Source organism: Pseudophryne corroboree, chromosome 5 (genome assembly GCF_028390025.1).
Source record: "Pseudophryne corroboree isolate aPseCor3 chromosome 5, aPseCor3.hap2, whole genome shotgun sequence".
NCBI classification, from domain to species: Eukaryota; Metazoa; Chordata; class Amphibia; order Anura; family Myobatrachidae; genus Pseudophryne; species Pseudophryne corroboree.
The window spans coordinates 446,475,529-446,498,057 of NC_086448.1; the positions used below are offsets into that span (position 1 = coordinate 446,475,529).

Consider the following 22,529-nt stretch of genomic DNA (forward strand, 5'->3'; position numbering starts at 1 on the left):
ATGTTCCCACGAGGCTCGGTCCTCTTCTTCTTGTAGAATCCTTGGGGTACCTGTGAATAAAATTATACTCACATAATCCAGGGAATCTTGTATTCTTTGTATAATCCACGTACTTGGCAAAACAAAAAAACGGAAACCCGACCACGCACTGAAAGGGGCCCCATGTTTACACATGGGACCCCTTTCCCCGACTGCCAGGACCCCCCCTGACTCCTGTCAAAGAGGTTCCCTTCTGCCAATCAGGGAGCGCCACGTCGTGGCACCCTCCTGATTGGCTGTGTGCTCCTGTAGTGTCTGTCAGGCAGCACACGGCAGTGATACAATGTAGCGCCTATGCGCTCCATTGTAGCCAAGGGTGGAAACTTTGCGGTCAGCGGTTGACCGAAAGTAACCTCACCGCTGACCGCAAAGTTCCCACCATTGGCTACAATGGAGCGCATAGGCGCTACATTGTATCTGTGCCGTGTGCTGCCTGACAGACACTACAGGAGCACACAGCCAATCAGGAGAGTGCCACGACGTGGCGCTCCCTGATTGGCAGAAGGGACCCTCTTTGACAGGAGTCAGGGGGGGTCCTGGCAGTCGGGGAAAGGGGTCCAATGTGTAAACATGGGACCCCTTTCAGTGCGTGGTCAGGTTTCCGTTTTTGTTTTGCCAAGTACGCGGATTATTACAAAAGGACACGTCACACGGGATTTAGGTGAGTATAATTTTATTTTCAGGTACCCTGGAATCGCCGTCGAGACGTGGGCCGAGTCGGCATGTGAACATAGGTAAGTATGTGTGTGTCGGAATGTATGTAATAAAGTTGTACTTTCAAGGTGTGTGTGTCCTGTTTTTATTTGGGTATTTTTTTTGCAGAAGAACTATAGGTACCAGCGGGCCCGTTTAACCCCCGCATGCTGGTACTTGTGGTTCTCCAAGTACCAGCTTGCGGGGGAGGCTTGCAGGGACTTGTAGTTCTTGTGCAAAAAACAATATTCTTTTTTTTTACACTTGGCTATCAGCCCCCCATCCGCAGCCCGTGGATGGGGGGGGCAGCCTCGGGCTTCACCCCTGGCCCTTGGGTGGCTGGAGGGGGGGGACCCCTTGATTTAAGGGGTCCCCACTCCTCCAGGGTACCCCGGCCATGGGTGACTAGCTAGTGATTTAATACCAGGGCCGCAGGGACCTATATAAAAGTGTCCCCCGGCTGTGGCATTATCTCTCTGACTAGTGGAGCCCGGTGCTGGTTCAAAAAATACGGGGGACCCCTACGCTTTTTGTCCCCCGTATTTTTTGCACCAGGACCAGGCGCAGAGCCCGGTGCTGGTTGATCAAATATGGGGAACCCCTGTCAATTTCCCCCCATATTTTTTCTATCAGAACCGGCTCAAAGAGCCCGAGGCTGGTTATGCTTAGGAGGGGGGACCCCACACAATTTTTTCCAGATTCTTAAACACTTTAAAAACCTTTTTAAGGTACACAATGAAGCCCTGCACGGATCTCACAGATCCGGCCGGGATTCCTTGTGTTTTGTCAGGCAATGTTTTACTCATCACTCCCGTAAAACACTGCCTGATATTACGAATCACATCGACATCGGAAAAAACGATTGTGCAAAACTCGGCAGCTTAGTGAATGTTCGTATCAGGATTCAAAAAGTTGCAGTAAAATGCACCCGATACCATTCGAGTTCAAACACCCTTCAAAACGGCCAAAACACGAATCTTAGTAAATATACCCCAGTGTCTGTGAAACATTAATTAGTAGAGTTGCTACAGGGCTTCAAAATATGAAGTAGTCCTATCGCTCTGTCCTATAGGTATACTGCAGATACCTTAAAAAAAAAAACGAGGTGGGAATATACACATTCGACGATTTTTGTTAACGATGTGGCCAATTCCGTCGCATCAAAATGACACTTCATTGAAATTGTTCAGTGTGTATGCACTATGTTGCTGACGATACGCACTCCAGCGCGTTGTCAGCTACATTGCCCATTGGACCTACATGTAGCTCAATCTGGCGATATCGCTATTGAGGGTAATGCTGCTGAATGCATGTGCCCCAGCCCTCTTGTCATTTTCAGGCATTTGTTTATTTATTTTGCCAGCAGTAGGCTGGGGGTGAGAGGCAGTGTGCAGGCGGCTGGTCCTCAGTAGCAGACTCTGGCAGCCGCAGCCATTCTCGGCCGAAGCTGCCCCCTGCAACTCACGTTAGGCCTCAGTTGCAGCTTCTGCCAGCACCTCCTGCCATTCCCGTCCGCCTGCACCTCCTGCCAGCACCCGACTACCGCTGCTACCTGTACCTCCCACCAGCACCCGGCCACCACCTGCACCTCCTGCTTATGCCAAGCACAGAGTTCAGGGACCTGGAGGAAGGCAGCCTAATCACCAGCAGTGGGAATACCATCAGGCACAGTGGGCTGGACACCACAGGGTGATCCATGGTGCATGCTCCAAATCACCCACTATCTCCGTCACCACTGCCTCCCCAGTCACCCACAATCTCCCTGTGACCCCTGCCTCTCTCTGTCACCCACTGCCTCTGTGCCACTGCCTCCCCAGTCACACACTATCTCCTGGTCACCCACTGCCTCCCCAGTCACCTACTATCTTCCTGTCACCCCTGCCTTTCTGTCACCCACTGCCTCCATGTCACCCACAGCCTCCCCAGTCACCTACTATCTCCGCCACCCCTGCCTCTGTCACCCACTGCCTCCATGTCACACCTGCCTCTCTCTGTCACCCACTGCCTCCCCAGTCACCTACTATCTCCCTGTCAACCTCTGCCTCACCGTCACACCTACCTCTCTATTACCCACTGCCTCTATGTCATCCACTATTTCCCTGTCACCCTCTGAATCTACCATTACCCTCTGCCTCTCACTGTCACCCTCTGCCTCTCACTGTCACACACTACCTCCATGTCACCCACTGCCTCCCCAGTCACCCATTACTTCCTTGTCACCCACTGAATTTAGCATCGCCCACTCCCTCTCCCTGTCACCCTCTGTCTCTCCCTGTCACCCACTGCCTTTCCCGGTCAGCCTTTCCTGTCACTCACTGCCTCACCAACTGCCTCTTCATCTCCCACTATCTCTCCCTGTCACCTCTCTCTTATGTCACGCACTGCCTCTCACCATCATCCTCTACATCACATGCTGCCCCTCCCCCTGGTGTCACCCACTACCTCCCCCAGTTACCCATTCCCTGATATCACACACTGCCTCCCACAGTCACCCATTCCCTTGCGTCATCCACTGACTCTCACTGTCACCCTCTGCCTTTCCCTGTCACCAACTGCCTCTCCATCTCCCGCTATCTCTGCTATCACCTACTGCCTCACCCTTTGCTGCGTTACTATCTCCCCATGCCTCACCCTCTGCTGCGTTACTATCTCTCCTGTCACCCTCTGGCTATTCATGGCATCACCCTATCTCCATCATATGATACCGCATCCCTTTTGAGGCCTTGTCCCCTTTTTCAGGAGCAAACAACCCCCCCTCCCCCCCGCACCCCCCCACACACACACCCTCTTTCCCTGTCATGGTCTCCCCCTGCTATTTTGTTCTTGTTCCGCCCCTGTTTGTGCATGCATGCGCAAAATTAAAATCTGATGCATGGAACATTGTAACATTTTCTGTTAATTGTTTGTTTCTACTTCATATAAGGCTAAATAAATTACTCTTTTCCCGAATGCTAGGTTCTAGTTTTAGGATAGGGAAAAGTTATTTTTGTAAATGTACTCACTGTGGGGGTAATTCTGACCTGATTGCTGCTGTTCATTTTCGCACAGCATGCGATCAGGTCTGAACTACGCATGCACCACAATGCGCAGACGCAACAGGGATCGCCGGTCAGCCACGGGATTGTGCGAAGGATCCATTCGCACGGGCGTTCGCAAGGAGATTGACAGGGAGAGGGCGTTTGTAGGAGTCAACTGACTGTTTTCAGGGAGTGTCCGGAAAAACACAGGCATGTCCAAGCGTTTGAAGGGAGGGTGTCTGACATCAAATCCGGCCCCGATCAGCAGTAAACAATTGCAGCGGCTAAATAATCCTGAGCTACGCAGAGACTGCACAAAATCAGTGTGTGCAGCTCTGCTACACATCCGAACGCACACTTGCACAGCGATTTAATCCTCCCCCTGTAGGCGGCAACTATCTGATCGCAGGGCAGCAAAGAACGCAGCCCAGCGATCAGGTCTGAATTACCCCCTGTATTTTCATAAGGATCTTTTAAGATAAATGTAGATATATACACAACATGTAAATCTCGTGGTACTTTTGTACGATTAGTGGTGCATATAACATAAGTTAAAAAATAGAGGCAATTTGAATAAAAAGAGCTAAAGTGAAGCAAATGAATCAAGGGAGAAGTAATAACATTAAGCATGCAGAGTTGATAACGGAATCCACTATCTTCTTACAGCAATGATGTGTACCCTAGAACTGGTCTCCCAGGAGCATACTGAGCTCCTCATACTGTATTATGACTTATTAGTAATTAATGTTCTTTTCAAGACTTTTAAAGCAACAGTAAAGTTCATGCTCGTAGAAACCAATTACATTTTATTTATCATTTATGACGTACATTCTAGAAAATTCCAGCTCGCTCTGGACAGTTAAAATAAATATATGTGTTAGCAGGAGCCACTGGCTGCTTAGAAAATATGGGGTCTATTTACTAAGCCTTGGATGGAGATAAAGTGGACGGAGATAAAGCGCCAGCCAATCAGCTCATAACTGCCATGTCACAGGCTGGGTTTAAAAAATGACATGTATAAGCTGATTGGCTGGTACTTTATCTCCATCGAAGGCTTAGTAAATAGTGCTCTCTCAGCTGCAAAATAAACAAACGCTGTATGAAAGGAAAGTGGAACTTCACTGGGCACTCAGCAATGTTCGATGTATAAGATAACTCTTCACAATTGAACGGCATTGTCTGTGGAATTTCACTTCAGTTGTTGTACGCCCTTTCTTAAAAACCTGTATTTCCCATTATTCAGCAGGATATTTTCACTTTTTTTGTCAGGTACGAAAGTTTCTTTAGATGCTTTAAAACGCCGGTTACACACTGTCAGCTCTAAGTACCAGACCGCAAAATTGGCAAAAGATCAAGTCTCCAGCCCATTGTTTAAAGCTGAGATACACCTCGCCATCCCGAATGTTGTGATGCGGCCTAGTCTGGAAGATATACAAGTAAGAGAAAGATGTACTCCTGTTATCAGGGCAAAATGTGTCATAGGGCCTAATTCAGAGATGTACACAAACCGGATGGTTTACCGCTGATGATGTGAGATCTGTGCATGTACAGATGCACACTGCACATGTGCAGATCTTGTTCTGTGCTCTGGACGCCGCAGCCTGCATGACACACTGCAGCAGTGTGACGGCAACAGGCAGCATCCCAGAAAATGGATGCTTGCTAGTCCTGTTTTCTGGGTGTGCTGAAGCTAGCAGCGTGCATTTCCCAGTCATCCTGAGTAACCTTAGGTTTACTCAGAATGACAGTGGTTCATGCAAATGATCCGATACAAGAACACAATAGCGAATCAGAGGAGTCGTCATGAGGTGTCTATGCACTCAAGACTGCGGCATTAGCATATTTTCACACCGCTGCTACGTCCATGTGTGAATCAGGTTTATAGTGTGTATCATGGAATACAGCATATTCTGTATACAGAGCAATAGATAATTGTATGAGAAGCCTGATAATTACTATTGTCCTGTTCATACTCTGGTTATACTGTATGTTCATTATTATGCTGATCATTACTTTTTGTTTGGCATCGCTAAACCAGACTCTCATGTAAAAGAAAGCAAGAGACTCACCGCATCGATTCAGTGTTTATCTATCCAACAATAGTCTTTGCATGGTTTACCAGCCTTTTATTATGGTTTACCTACAACAATTGTACTTTGTATAATTCTTCTGTATTTGAAATAGTAGTAATACTTTTAGCATTTTGCAACAGGAATATAATTGTAGATTCTAGTGGTTACTAGGATCACATTGAAGCTTATACCTATACAGATGTGTCCTCTTACTTCTTTGCTCTGTGCGCTATAAATCACTTGGTACATAACGAGTGAGTGTCATGTGACTCGGTAGCGCAGAGTGTCCTTTTTTTGCATTTTTTTCTGGGAAAATTCTGATTAAAGTGATATGCAGCATATTCTGTGGGTGACTGCGACTGGATTTGCATACAAAATGCTATGCTACAGAGTTTTCCTGGAAAACACTGTGACGTGGCATTTCGGATGCAGATACAGCGGCAGTTACACACAGAAAATAGGCATGCCACATATTTTAATCAGCAGAAGCTGCTTGTGCATCCTATTGCATTAAATTACATCTAAGACATACTTTCACTGAAAAAAATTGCAACTTAACGGACTGTTTAGCGTAACTGCAGCAAGGATGTAAGAGGACACATCTGTAAGTGTGTAGTGTACAACATAAGAGCCAACTTTTAAAATGATTTGAAAATGATTGGCTGTGCTCTCATTCCCCCCACATCTGACTGAGAATGCGCCATTCATAGACATAGTAAGCGGCACCACTAGTATTAGTACCCTCATATGGTGTACAGTATACTGGAAAACAAAATACACTATTGTCACTTTAATCATTATTTGATCTAAGAACTTTCCATACAACAGCCATTTGGCATTTTTGTGGAACTTATTTCACGCATTGTGCTGCCCCCACACATTTTTATATTGCAGATTTTAGGAATTGTACAGATACTAGTAGTAAAAGTTCAGAAGTGAAGGTATGATTGTGTTTTGTTATGTACCTGACATGCTGTTCCCATCTTTGTATCTTTCTGTTCTTTGTCAGAGTGCAGTGAACAAAGCTATAAATATTGTACTGTCAGCCGCCAAGGACATTCCTCTATGGAATTTTGCGCATCTCCATCACAAACAACAACAGGTAATGTACACTGCAATTGAGTCATTGTTATGTGTTTTCATGTTGATGGGTTCTGACAGCAGTGATGTCATGATTAGCATTTGCTTATGCTCAAGAGAGATAAATATAAATTGTGCCACCGAATGTAAGGAACATTGTGAAACCTTTCAACAAATTATCTCTCAGTCACTCAAGATTGTTTTAATCAGTATGAATTGTGCTATAAACATACAGTTAGGGTCATATATATTTGGACACTGACACAATGTTTGTCATTTTAGCTGTTTACCAAAACATTTTTAAGTTAGTTATACGGTATAATGAATAGTGATGTGCATCGGAAATTTTTCGGGTTTTGGTTTTGGATTCGGGTCCGCGGCCGTGTTTTGGATTCGGACGTGTTTTGGCAAAACCTCCCTGAAAATTTTTTGTCGGATTCGGGTGTGTTTTGGATTCGGGTGTTATGGATTCGGGTGTTTTTTTTTTACAAAAAACCCTCAAAAACAGCTTAAATCATAGAATTTGGGGGTCATTTTGATCCCATAGTATTATTAAGCTCAATAACCATAATTTACACTCATTTTCAGTCTATTCTGAACACCTCACACCTCACAATATTATTTTTAGTACTAAAATTTGCACTGAGGTTGCTGGATGGCTAAGCTAAGCGACACAAGTGGCCGACACAAACACCTGGCCCATCTAGGAGTGGCACTGCAGTGTCAGGCAGGATGGCACTTCAAAAAAATTGTCCCCAAACAGCACATGATGCAAGGAAAAAAAGAGGCGCACCAAGGTCGCTGTGTGACTAAGCTAAGCGACACAAGTGGCCGACACAAACACCTGGCCCATCTAGGAGTGGCACTGCAGTGTCAGACAGGAAGGCAGATTTAAAAAATAGTCCCCAAACAGCACATGATGCAAAGAAAAAAAGAGGTGCAATGAGGTAGCTGTGTGGCTAAGCTAAGCGACCCAAGTGGCCGACACAAACACCTGGCTCATCTAGGAGTGGCACTGCAGTTTTCTAACGAGAGGATGAGTGCTTCCATCCTCATGTGAATCTGAAACACTAGCCACGAACATAGGCCAGGGCCTCAGCCGTGCCTTGCCACTCCGTGTCGTAAATGGCATATTGGCAAGTTTGCGCTTCTCGCTTCTCATCAGACGCTTTCAATTTTGATTTTTGGGTCATTTTACTGAACTTTTGTTTTTTGGATTTTACATGCTCTCTACTATGACATTGGGCATCGGCCTTGGCAGACGACGTTGATGGCATTTCATCATCTCGGCCATGACTAGTGGCAGCAGCTTCAGCACGAGGTGGAAGTGGATCTTGATCTTTCCCTATTTTAACCTCCACATTTTTGTTCTCCATTTTTTAATGTGTGGAATTATATGCCAGTATCAATAGCATTGGCCTACTACTATATATACTGCGCACAACTGAAATGCACCACAGGTATGGATGGATAGTATACTTGACGACACAGAGGTAGGTAGAGCAGTGGCCTTCCGTACCGTACTACTATATATACTGGTGGTCACTGTCAGCAAACTGCAAAACTAAAATGCACCACAGGTATAGAATCTAGATGGATAGTATACTTGACGACACAGAGGTAGGTAGAGCAGTGGCCTTCCGTACCGTACTGCTATATATATACTGGTGGTCACTGTCAGCAAACTGCAAAACTAAAATGCACCACAGGTATAGAATCTAGATGGATAGTATACTTGACGACACAGAGGTAGGTAGAGCAGTGGCCTTCCGTACCGTACTGCTATATATACTGGTGGTCACTGTCAGCAAAACTCTGCACTGTACTCCTCCTATTTAATACAGCTGCTCCCCAGTCCCCACAATTAAGCAGTGTGAGCACAGATATATGCAGCACACTGAGCACAGATATGGAGTGTTTTTCAGGCAGACACCGTATACTGGTGGTCACTGGTCAGCAAAACTCTGCACTGTACTCCTCCTATATAATACAGCTGCTCCCGGGGTATATGCAATTGCGGTCGAATTCCCGAAAATGTCGAAAAACAGGACATTTTCGCCAAAAAAAAAATTCGACAATGCAATTCAGTACTTTTGGTCAAAAAAACGGACTTTACAAATTCGACTTTTTGAAATTCGACATTTGTCATATTCGACATTTCTGCAATGGTACAAATGCGGCAATTCGACAAAAGTATATTCAATTGAAGATTGTAAATTCGACAACAGTGCTTTTAGACAGTAAATTCGTCATTTTCAATCCGCCACACTTTGCTGGCGGAATCTAATAAAAAAATTTAAAAACATGTTTTTTTTATTGGTTATAGCATATCTATTTATATTAGAAGGGATTAGGTACTTGGTTTGTCTATTTTGGAGGCACAAGTATTATTTATATATTTTTAAAAATATTATTTTTATTTTTTTAATGGAATGGTAAAAATCTGAAATAAAAATGCGTGGGGTCCCCCCTCCTAAGCATAACCAGCCTCGGGCTCTTTGAGCCGGTCCTGGTTGCCAAAATACGGGAAAAAAAATGACAGGGGATCCCCCGTATTTTAACAACCAGCACCGGGCTCTGCGCCTGGTCCTGGTGCAAAAAATACGGGGGACAAAAAGAGTAGGGGTCCCCCGTATTTTTTGGACCAGCACCGGGCTCCACTAGCTGGACAGATAATGCCACAGCCGGGGGTCACTTTTATACAGCGCCCTGCGGCCGTGGCATTAAATATCCAACTAGTCACCCCTGGCCGGGGTACCCTGGAGGAGTGGGGACCCCTTCAATCAAGGGGTCTCCCCCCCCCAGCCACCCAAGGGCCAGGGGTAAAGCCAGAGGCTGTCCCCCCATCCAAGGGCTGCGGATGGGGGGCTGATAGCCTTTTGAAAAATGAAAGAATATTGTTTTTTCCAGTAGTACTACAAGTCCCAGCAAGCCTCCCCCGCAAGCTGGTACTTGGAGAACCACAAGTACCAGCATGCGGGTGGAAAAATGGGCCCACTGGTACCTGTAGTTCTACTGGAAAAAAAATACCCAAATAAAAACAGGACATGCACACCGTGAGAGTAAAACTTTATTTCACACCTGCCGACACACATACTTACCTATGTTGACACTCCAACACTGGCCACGACCCCCTCGTCAGTGAAGAATCCGGGGTACCTGCAAAAAAAATGATACTCGCCAAAAAGCAGAGTCCGGATCTTTTTTTATAATCCATGTACTTGTCAAAATAAAAAAACGAACACCCGGACCAGGCGGACTGAAAGGGGTCCCATGTTTACACATGGGACCCCTTTCCCCGAATGCAGAGACCCCCCGTGACTCCTGTCACAGAAAGGTCCCTTCAGCCAATCAGGAAGCGCCACTTCGTGGCACTCTCCTGATTGGCTGTATGCACGTCTGAGCTGGCAGACAGCGCATCGCACAGCTCCCTTCATTAGTTTCAATGGTGGGAACTTTGCGGTCAGCGGTGGGGTTACCCGCGGTCAGCCGCTGACCGCTAAGTGACCTCACCGCTGACCGCAAAGTTCCCACCATTGAAAGTAATGGAGGGGGCTGTGCAATGTGCGTCTGAGCTCAGACGCGCAGAGCCAATCAGGTGAGTGCCACGAAGTGGCGCTTCCTGATTGGCTGAAGGGACCTTTCTGTGACAGGAGTCACGGGGGGTCTCTGCATTCGGGGAAAGGGGTCCCATGTGTAAACATGGGACCCCTTTCAGTCCGTGTGGTCCGGGTATTCGGTTTTTTGTTTTTGCCAAGTACGTGGATTACAAATCACAGGACACTGGATTGAGGTGAGTATAATTTTATTCACAGGTACCCCGGATCGTCGGTGACATTGGAGACGTGGCAGTCGACGGGTCAACATAGGTAAGTATGTATGTGTCGGCATGTATGAAATAAACTTTTACTTTCACGGTGTGTGTCTCCTGTTTTTATTTGGGTATTTTTTTTTCAGTAGAACTACAGGTACCAGCGGGCCCGTTTTTTCGACCCGCATGCTGGTACTTGTGGTTCTCCAAGTGCCAGCTTGCGGGGGAGGCTTGCTGGGACTTATAGTACTACTGGAAAAAACAATATTCTTTCATTTTTCAAAAGGCTATCAGCCCCCCATCCGCAGCCCTTGGATGGGGGGGGGGACAGCCTCGGGCTTCACCCCTGGCCCTTGGGTGGCTGGGGGGGACCCCTTGATTGAAGGGGTCCCCACTCCTCCAGGGTACCCCGGTCAGGGGTGACTAGTTGGATATTTAATGCCACGGCCGCAGGGCGCTGTATAAAAGTGACCCCCAGCTGTGGCATTATCTGTCCAGCTAGTGGAGCCCGGTGCTGGTCCAAAAAATACGGGGGACCCCTACTCTTTTTGTCCCCCGTATTTTTTGCACCAGCACCAGGCGCAGAGCCCGGTGCTGGTTGTTAAAATACGGGGGATCCCCTGTCATTTTTCCCCCCGTATTTTGGCAACCTGGACCGGCTCAAAGAGCCCGAGGCTGGTTATGCTTAGGAGGGGGGACCCCACGCATTTTTTTTTCTTCGGGTTTTTTCCCGTTTTTTAAACATTTTTACAAATCTAATCAAAATCCGTCAAATCGGCCGTTTTTCGACAGCGGGACTGTCAAATCCGTTTTTTATTGAATATGTAGAATTCCGGCACCCACCTGCCGGAATTCGACGGTCGAATAAAAAAACGGGCGAAAAATTGCCGCGATTCGCCGGCAATTGCATATACCCTTGGTCAGCAAAACTCTGCACTTTACTCCTCCTATGTAATACAGCTGCTCCCCAGTCCCCACAATTAAGCAGTGTGAGCACAGATATATGCAGCACACTGAGCACAGATATGGAGTGTTTTTCAGGCAGACAACGTATACTGGTGGTCACTTGTCAGCAAAACTCTGCACTGTACTCCTCCTATATAATACAGCTGCTCCCCAGTCCCCACAATTAAGCAATAAGCAGGAGCACAAATATTATTAATAAACGGAGAGGACGCCAGCCACGTCCTCTCCCTAACATTTCCAATGCACGAGTGAAAATGGCGGCGACGCGCGGCTGCTTATATAGAATCCGAATCTCGCGAGAATCCGACAGCGGGATGGTGACGTTCGGGCGCGCTCGGGTTAACCGAGCCATACGGGAGAATCCGAGTATGCCTCGGACCCGTGTAAAATGGGTGAAGTTCGGGGGGGTTCGGTTTCCGAGGAACCGAACCTGCTCATCACTAATAATGAATATGGTATTAAAGTGCAGACTATCAGCTTTTAAATTTGAGAGTATTTACATCTAAATTTAAGGAAGAGTTTAGGACGAACAGCTATTTAATATGTAACCCCTTCTTTTTCAAGGGACCAAAGGTAATTGGATAATTGACTCAGACGCTGTTTGATGGACAGGTCTGGGCTATTCCTTTGTTATTTCTTCATCAGTTAAGCAGGCAAAAGGTCTGGAGTTGATTCCAAGTGTGGCATTTGCATTTTGAAGCTGTTGCTGTGAACCCCCAAGGTAAGGTAAAAGAAGCTCTTAATGCAAGTGAAAGAGGCCATCCTTAGGCTGCCCAAAAAAAATTAATCTGAGACATAGCGAAAACCTTAGGCATGGTCAACAGTTTGGTACATTATGAGAATAAAAGAACGCACTGGGGAGCTTGGCAACACAAAATGACCTCAAGACAACATAGAAGACAACAGTGGTGGATGATCACATGATCCTTTTCATGGTAAAGAAAAACACTTTACAACATCCAGCCAGGTGAAGAAAACTCTCCAGGTGGTAGGGATATTATTATACAAGTCAACCATATAGAGATGACTTCACAAAAGCAAATGACTACAAGGTGCAAACCATTCATAAGCCTCAAGAATATAAAGGCCAGATCAGCTTTTGTGCCAGAATAATGGAAGAAAAACGTATATAGAAGGCTTGGAATGGCTCATGATCAGAAGCTTACCACATCTTCCGTAAAAATATGGTGGAGGCAGTGTGATGGCATGTCCTGCATGGTTTCCAATGACACTGGGTAATTCGTTTTTTATTGATTATGTGACAGAAGACAGAAGCAGTCGGGTGATTTCTGAAGTCTATATAGATATGTGGTCTACTTAGAGTCAGTTGAATTCTGCAAAGTTGATTGGACTGTGCTTCACAGTACTGATGGACAATGACCCAAAACACACTGCAAAAGCAACCCAGGAGTTTTTTCAGGGAAAGACAAAGAAGAAAAATATTCTGCAAGGGCTGAATCAGCCACCTGATCTCAACCTAATTGAGCATGCATGTGTAAATGCTGATTTACATACAGGACTAAAAGCAACACTATAAAAAGACATTTCATACACTTTATGGAGCCGCTGCGGCCGCTATACTTAATCCTCAACCTACGTACTTATTACACCATTAGCATACAGAGCCCCGTACCGTGTACGTACTTTGCGTTCAAACGCCGCGCTGGCTGTAAAAAGTACACTCAGTGCGTACACACCCAAAGATACACCGTGAACCCTTAACAGCTATGCATGCGATAGTAATACACTAATAACCTTAGCAGGGAAAGGAAAACACGACACCAGTTTGTATTTAAAATGCCGGGTTCCGACACCACAACATATTATTACTGAAAGGGGGTTACAATAACAAAGCAATACAATACAAAAGAATAATGGCTACAGTCAATGGTACATACGTGTTTGATTTTCGCCGCGCTACCCAGTCTGGTCCTCAGTCATCTAGATAGATAACCTTTAGAGTCTTGTGTGGCCAGGCCTGCAGCTGGCTCCTTTTATACAATTTTCCAAAACTTAACACAATGGATACTGTAATCTCTTTGTCCATTGGACACAGGGATGGTCATTTACAGTACAGGAGAGGTCATAGGTTGGTTTGAATAGGTGGGCGATGTCTGTTCCAGATGCACTTGTGGGTGGTCTCCTCTGGGTTCCCGCTGCATACCTAATGTACAGTAAAGACAGTTTATATCTATATTCTGCTCCTGCACATAACTATTCGCAGGAACGTGCGATCTTCTGCAAACCAACACCGGAATATTACCCTTAAAATACCCTACAGCTGGATACCAAACACCACCTTATAACCTTGTTCAGTCCCCTCCTATCCTGTAAAGGTGAATCCCTTTGTTCTGATACCATTTAAACTGTTGTAACTTGCTGGTGTGGTGCAGGGAGACTATGTGTACATTATGCACTATTTGGATTAAATATGTAATGTGTTTTGATAGCTTTTCCATGTGTTCACAAACTCTACCGTAAATACCCATACCACGCGCTAATGCGCAGGACCACGGGAGCGACCATGTGCAAATTGCGAATATGCGCACGCACGGCAGAACAAGTACACGCGCAGAGGCCATCTGTGTGTAGTTTGTACGTGATGTGTGTACTGCAATATTTTTCAAATTTGACACGTCACTTGCTCAAAGCAATTCTAAAGGCAGAAAGACCCATGAATAAACTACAACTAAAGACATCTGCAGAAAAGGCTTGGCAAAACATGACATAGGTGGAAACCCAGCATTTGGCAATGTCCGTGAGGTCCAGATATCAGGCAGTCATTGCCTGCAAAAGATTCTTGACTAAGTATTAAATATGAAAAATGTATGATTATGTTAATTTGTCCAATTACATTTGAGCCCCTGAAAACGAGTGAATTTGTCTAAATATGGTTGCAATTCCTAAACTTTCATACAATATTTTTGTTCAACCCCTTGAATTAAAACTGAAAGTCTGCACTTCAGTTGCATCCCGATTGTGTAATTGAAATTGTTTGTCACCCAGGGCAAGGCAGTAATTTGCCCCCCTACACAGTAATAAATCCCTTTATAGCACATTATGCCAGGGCCGTCTTAACAGCAGTGTAGGCCCCTGGTCAAAGCCATGCACTGGGGCCCCTACCCATTTTCCAGCGGTAAGGGTGGGGGGGGTGCTATCAGTGGCAGTTTTTATGTCCTGCAGGCGGTAGGGGGTGTTCTATCTTCCACTCAGCATGTAGGACCTGGAGCAGTAATTTGTGCTAATTGCTCCTTTACTGCACAGATGTAAGATAATCTGTTATCTTACACCTCTGGAAAAGTAGAAAACTTAGTGGCCTATTTATTAAGCTGTTACCGCATGATTAAGGCACCTGTTAGTATCAGGGTTTGTTATACAAGACGGATGCTCAGCTAAGTGCTACAGTCATCATAATTCTCTATGGGGATCTTCACAAATATGTCAAGCTCTGTAGCCTACAGTATCATCAGAGAGAAATCTTTGGATCCATTCCTGGCAGCCAGGAATGTTTGCAAGAATGGGTGGTTGGTTGCCCAGTGCAAACACTTCCTTCATTTGCTACTATAAGCAAGTTGAGAAATAAATGAATGAATGGGTGAAAGTAATCGCTGTGACAGGCCCTATCGGAATTGTTGTTCAGGCATGATTTTCATGATAAACTGACACATTCATTAATCTGTTATCACTGTGAATAGCAGCAATACATATGTTAACTAGCATGGAAAATGCATTTATTAGTAAATCTGTAGCCTCTTTATGCAATTAATGATATATGAATTTTAAGAGAGAAAACAGCATTTTCCGCTGTCGTCATTTTTTTCTGGAATTGCTGCTGCTTCTTTTAACACCTTTAGTGTGTAGCTATAACTACTAGCGTAGCAGTGCTTATTCATCTAGAAATGTTGTCATGAACTGTAATGGGGCGTAATGTATCGACTATTGTTAAATACAGTATAGGGATATTAGACTAACTAGATTTATCACCATTTAAAAGCACAAAACTTCTATATCATACAGGAGCTTTAATACGGGTCATGGAATTGGTGGTGTTCAGGTTGCCGACTGTCGGGATCCCGGCACACAGTATACCAGTGCCGGAATCCCGACAGCCGGCATACCGACAGTTTTTCTCCCTCGTGGGGGTCCACGACCCCCCTGGAGGGAGAATACCGTGCCCGCAAGGGGCTCATTTGCGCTCGCCACCCTGTCGGTATGCCATCGGTCGGGCTTCCTGCACCGATATGCTGGCCGCCGGCATACCATACCACACCCCATTTATGTGCATTTATGTATTATAGTGACTTATTGCTAAATTTGACAGAAGAGCCTTTCATCTAGATGGGATGCGGTTATGTGACTCGAGGTTTCCCAACCACCGGTCATATATTCCGCATCCCATCTAGATGATCACAATGTAGACGCCGGGATCCCGAACGCTGAATAGCCCGCCGGTCGGCATGCCGACCAACTGGGACTACTTCCACTCGTGGGTGTCCATGACACCCATAGAGTGGGAATAGAATCTGTGGTGAGTACAGCGAGCAACCAAGCTCGATGGCCATCTAACTACTGGGATACCGGTGTCGTTATGGTGACCGGCGGTCCCCCGAACCCAACCTATCTAGATTGTAGAAAATCCAATATAACATTTCTGATGGAGCTTTAAATTACGCTCTTCCTATGCCTGGTGACATTTCATGCTAATTTGGATGTTCTTAACCACAGCTTTTGTTTACTTTTAAAGAAAATTTACATTATTTCTCTTACGTCCTAGAGGATACTGGGGTCCATTTAGTACCATGGGGTATAGACGGGTCTACTAGGAGCTGGCTCCTCCCTCTATGCCCCTCCCACCAGACTCGGTTTAGAAAATGCTCCTGGAGGAGCCGGTCACACTAAAGGAAGCTCCTAAAGAGTGTACTGCATTTATTTTCTATGTTTGTTATTTTCAGGCAGGACTGGATGGCACCAGCCTGCCTGCTTTGTGGGACTGTGGGGGAGGGGCCCCTCTTGAAGGGTTAATGGTCCTGTTCCCAACTGACAGGACACTGAGCTCCTGAGGGAACTATTCGCAAGCCCCACCACGGCGAGCGTACATTCCCGCGGCACACCGCCACACCTAACAGAGCCAGAAGAATGAAGAGTGGTGATTACTAAACCGGCGTCCCGGCTAGCGGGTTGTCGACCATTATGGCGGCATGAGGGTACGGCGACACACGGCTTCTACATGGGGTGGAATGCGTCTCCAGACACAGTACAAACCTGCTTCCCTGTACACTGTACACAGTACCCATACTGGCACAACAGCCTTAAAACGGTTTTCTCCAATTTAAGCACTAGATTCCTCAGCCAGTATAAAAAAAGCCATTGAAGGGGCGAGGCATCACTATGAGAGGATCCAGCAGCTCACCAGCGCCATTTTCCCTCTGCAGTGGACACAGACGCTCACAGGACAGGGATGCACAGCTCCTCCAGTGTGACTCCAGATTACCTCAGCGGTACCAGGGGGTCATAGCATGGGGGCAGCGACTATTAGTATACTAACACCCCTATCAGGGTACTTAGTCTGCGACCCGGTTGGCATTAGCGATAAGGGCGCGGTTTGGGCTGGCTCCAAACAACTCTGTGTCTCCCTGAAGGGCTCTTTGTGGGTTAATTGTGCTTAGCCTTTCCTGTGTGTTGTGTGCTGTCACATTTACATTATGTCAGGCAAAGAGTGTGTCTCTTGTACCGCAGAGTGTTCCTCTTCACCACGGGGCTCACTACTGGGTACTCAGGATTCACAGACTAGCGGGGCTGAACCGGAATGGGTTAATTCTCTTAAGGGAATGATCTCAACTCTTTCTACAAAATTGTCCCACAATGAGAAAGAGATGCAATACTTAAAACAGACAGTGGATGAGTTTATGAACAGAGACTCAGTCCCCAGAACAGCGTATCACTCCCCTCCCATTTGTCCGCAAAAGCGATCTCTGGCCCATATCCTGCAGTCTGACTCTGACACTGACAGGTCAGACATGGAGGAGGGGGAGGGGGACTCAGGGGGGAAGGGGGGAATGCAGCTCTGTCACAGGGAATAGAGGCTCTCTTACAGGCTGTCAGAGATGTTCTGCACATTCCTGTTAAGGTGTCAGAGGAGTGTGAGGAATCTTATTTTAGTGTAAAAAAGAAGTCCTCAGTTACTTTTCCTGTGTCAAAGGATTGAAATACCATGTTTCAAGAACCATGGGTCAATCCTGATAAGAAGTTTTAGATCCCTAAAACGTTGCTCTCATATTTTCCTTTTCCTCTGGAGGATAGGAAAAAATGGGGAAATCCACCGATAGTGGACGCATCAGACTCTAGGCTGTCATTGTATTGCCTGTTCCTGGTGCAGCCTCCCTGAAAGACACGGCTGAGCGTAAAATTGAAACTACACGCAAATCATTGTACACAGCTGCTGGGGTGGCCCAAAGACCCACTATTGCATGTGCGTGGATCACTAAAGCCATTGCTAAATGGTCAGGTAACCTAATTGAGGGGTTAGATTCCTTATCTAGGGGGGATGTTGTATTACTCCTGCAACATATACAGGACTCTGCGAACCTTATGGTGGAAGCAATAAAGTTAATAGGCGTGCTTAATGCACGCACCACCGCTATGGCAGTGTTGGCATGCAGGGGCTTATGGCTACGCCAGTGGACTGCGGCAGCCAAGAAAGGCGTGGAAGGCTTACCATTCACAGGACAGGCCTTGTTTGGAGATGAATTAGACGATATCCGGACTCCAGGTCGACAGCACAAAGGTCGACACACCTTAGGTCGACGCCAATTGGTCGACCCACCTTAGGTCGACATGGACAAAAGGTCGACATGGACAAAAGGTCGACGGGAACAAGGTCGACATGGAAAAAGGTTGACATGAGTTTTTCACGATTTTTTTCTTTTTTTGAACCTTTTCATACTTAACGATCCACGTGGACTACGATTGGAACAGTAAAGTGTGCCGAGCGAAGCGGTAGCGGAGCGAAGGCACCATGCCCGAAGCATGGCGAGCGAAGCGAGCCATGCGAGGGGACGCGGTGCACTAATTGGGGTTCCCGGTCACTCTACGAAGAGAACGACACCAAAAAAACATAAAAAACTCATGTCGACCTTGTTCCTGTCGACCTTTTGTCCATGTCGACCTTTTGTCCACGTCGACCTAAGGTGTGTCGAACAATTGGCGTCGACCTAAGGTGTGTCGACCTTTGTGCTCAGTCCCAGACCCAATTAAACAACTGGATCTCCACAGCTACCGGGGGTAAGTCTACTTATCTTCCTTCCGCAGCCCCCTCTGCCAAGAATACTTATTTTGCATCTAAGTTTCAGTCCTTTCGGATGGCCAAGTTTAAAGGCAAATCCAGAGGTGTTTCTACGTCCTCCAGCGGCGCAAGAGGTAAATCACGCATACCAGCAACAGCAGGTGCTCGGGAACAGAGCTCAGGCTCTGCTTCCTCAAATTCTTCAAATTCTTCAGCATGACGGTGGACCGCAATGCATGGAAGGCTATCCGGTGGGAGCCTAACTACAATTCTTCAGTCAGATCTGGTTAAATTCATACCAGGATCCCTGGGTCATAGATCTTATTTCCCAGGGCTACAGACTGGAGTTCCAAAGGCTCCCACCTCACAGATTCTTCAAATCAGGCTTACCAGCTTCACAAGAGGCAAGTATAACTTTACAGCATGCCATCCAAAAACTGGTACAGACTGTTCCAGTTCCACCTCATCTACTAAACAAGGGATTTTATTCCAACTTGTTCGCAGTACCGAAGCCGGACGGTTCGGTAAGACCACTTCTGAACCTCAAGTCTTTGAACCCGTACTTACAAGTGTTCAAATTCAAGTTGGAGTCTCTGAGAGCAGTGATCTCAGGTCTGGAGGAGGAGGAATTCCTAGTGTCTCTGGATATCAAGGATGCATACCTTCACATTCCGATCTGGCTGCCTCATCAGGCTTATCTCCAGTTTGCACTGCAGGACTGTCACTACCCGTTCCAGGCCCTGCAATTTGGTTTATCCACGGCACCAAGGTGAGGGCAGAGATGATGTTTCTACTCCGCAAACCGGTAATGAACATAATTCCGTACCTGGACGATCTCAGGATAAAGGCGCCGTCCAGGGAAAGGTTGCTGGACAGTATTGCTCTCTCAACCAAACTCCTCCAGGATCAGGGGTGGATTCTGAACCTTCCGAAATCTCACCTAGAGCCAACATGGAGGTTCCCATTCTGGACAGGTGTTCCTTCCGTTGGAAAAGGTATTGGAAATCTAGTCGATGATTCGGGATGTCCTGAAGCCAACCTGGGTGTCGGTGCATCTGTGCATTCGCCTTCTGAGAAAATGGTGGCCTCTTATGAGGCACTTCAATACGGAAGGTTTCACGGAGGACCCTTCCAGCTCGATCTGTTGGACAAATGGTCCGGATCACATCCTCACATGCACCAGAGGATCCGTCTGTCGCCAAAGGCCAGGATCTCCCTTCTGTGGTGGTTACAGTGTTCTCACCTCGTCGCAGGACAGAGGTTCGGAATTCAGAACTGGATTCTGTTAACCACAGAAGCAAGCCTCAAAGGTTGGGGAGCAGTCACACAGGGGGTGCAGTTTCAATGAAGATGGTCAAGTCAGGAAGTCATCCTTCCACTCAACATTCTGGAGGTGGTGATAGATCCTCTGATCCCAAGAATTCTAAAATGAGTAAAAAGGGAAAAGGTTCAAACAATACTCATTGCTCCGGACTGGCCAAGAAGGGCCTGGTACACAGACCTTCTGAAGATGCTCCTCGAAGATCTGTGGCCTCTACCTCTTTGCGAGGATCTTCTGCAACAGGGCCCGTTTGTCTATCAGGACTTACTGTGGCTACGTTTGACGGCATGGAAGTTGAACGGCTGATTCTAGCCAGGAGAGGGATCCCTAACAAGGTTATCCCGACTATGATCCAAGCCAGGAAGGGGGTAACGTCTAAGCATTACCATCGTATTTGGAAGAAATACGTCTCTTGATGTGAGAGCAGAAATTATTCTGCGGTGGAATTTCATATGGGACGTTTCCTGCTTTTTCTGCAGGCAGGCATGGATGTGGGCCTAGGTCTGGGCTCCATAAAAGTCCAGATGTTGGCCTTTTCCATTTTCTTTCAGAAACAATTGGCTTCTCTCCCTTCGGTCCAGACGTTCTTGAAAGGTGTTCTGCACATCCAACCTCCCTTTTTGCCTCCCACGGCACCTTGGGATCTCAATGTGGTGCTGCAGTTCCTCCAATCAGACTGGTTTGAGCCTTTACAGCAGGTAAACATAAAATATCTTGCATGGAAGACCGTCACACTGTTGGCCTTGGCTTCCACAAGACGTGTGTCGCAGCTGAGGGCTTTGTCTCACAAAAGTCCCTATTTATTTTTCCATGAGAACAGAGCTGAACTCAGAACTCGTCAGCAATTTCTTCCTAAAGTGGTGTCCGCATTTCACATCAACCAGCCTATTGTGGTTCCGGTTGTCACCAACACCTCTGCTACTTCAAAGTCTTTGGATGTTCTGAGGGCTTTGAAGGCTATGTGAACAGAACAGCTCGTCACAGAAAGACAGACTCGCTGTTTTTTCTTTATGATCTCAATAAGATTGGGTGTCCTGCTTCAAACCAGACAATTGCACGCTGGAACAGACTTACTATCCAGCATGCTTGTTCCACTGCAAGTTTGCCGTGTCCAAAATCTGTTCAGGCCCACACTACTAGGTCGGTGGTTTCTTCCTGGGCGGCTGCCCTGGGTGTCTCAGCTTTACGGCTCTGCCGAGCAGCTACTTGGTCAGGTTTGAACACGTTTGCTAAGTTCTACAAGTTCGATACTTTGGCTTCTGAGGACCTTCAATTTGATCAATCAGTTCTGCAGGAACCTCAGCACTTTCCCACCTGGTTTGGGAACTTTGGTACATCCCCATGGTACTAAATGGACCTCAGTGTCCTCTAGGACATAAGAGAAAATAGGATTTTAATTACCTACCGGTAAATCCTTTTCTCGTAGTCCGTAGAGGATACTGGGCGCCCACCCCGTGCTTCGTTCTACCTGCACTGTTACTTGGTTAAGTAATGTTGGTTCAGCCATTGCTGTTCCTGTTTCAAGTTTGGTTAGCTTGGCTTTCCTCTTGTTGTGTGTGCTGGTTCGGAATCTCACCACTATCTTTATCTATCCTTCTCTCGAAGTATGTTTGTTTCCTCTGGCACAGTTTCCTAGACCGAGTCTCGTAGGAGGGGCATAGAGGGAGGAGCCAGCCCGCACTATCAAATTCTTAAAGTGCCCATGGCTCCTAGTGGACCCGTCTATACCCCATGGTACTAAATGGACCCCTGTATCCTCTACGGTGTTGGTGACATCATCAGATAGAGGGGTTCATTCCGAGTTGATTGCTCGCTACGGATTTTCGCAGTGCAGCGATCATGGCAGAACGGGGCTAATCTGCGCATGCACCGCAATGCGCAGATGCGTTGTAAGTGTACACAGCGGTTTGATACCCAGCGATGGTTTCTACAGCGATTCCATTCGCACTGCCGTTCGCAAGGAGATTGACGGGAAGAAGGCGTTTCTGGGTGTCAACTGACCGCTTTCCGGGAGTGGTTGGATAAACACAGGCGTGTCCAGGCGTTTGCAGGGCGAGTGTCTGACGTCAATTCCGGACACGAACAGGCTGAAGTGATCGCAGCGGCTGAGTAAGTCCAGACCTACTCAGAAACCGCACAAAATTTTTTGCACAGCTCGGCTGCAAATCCGTTCGCACACTTGCAAAGCGAAAATACACTCCCCCATGGGCGGCGACTATGCGTTTGGATGGCTGCTAAAAGTAACTAG

The 22,529-nt window shown here is 46.7% G+C and overlaps 1 protein-coding gene across 1 annotated transcript in view; it reads left to right on the top strand.

Annotated features, from left to right (window-relative positions):
• LOC134929613 (dynein axonemal heavy chain 5-like) overlaps positions 1 to 22,529 on the top strand; it is an 837,675-nt gene that overhangs the window by 228,731 nt on the left and 586,415 nt on the right. Inside the window, exons 25-26 of the mRNA XM_063925200.1 lie at positions 5,019 to 5,185; positions 6,831 to 6,923. Of these exons, the coding sequence (XP_063781270.1) occupies positions 5,019 to 5,185; positions 6,831 to 6,923 (260 nt within the window). The remainder of the gene's footprint in view (positions 1 to 5,018; positions 5,186 to 6,830; positions 6,924 to 22,529) is intronic.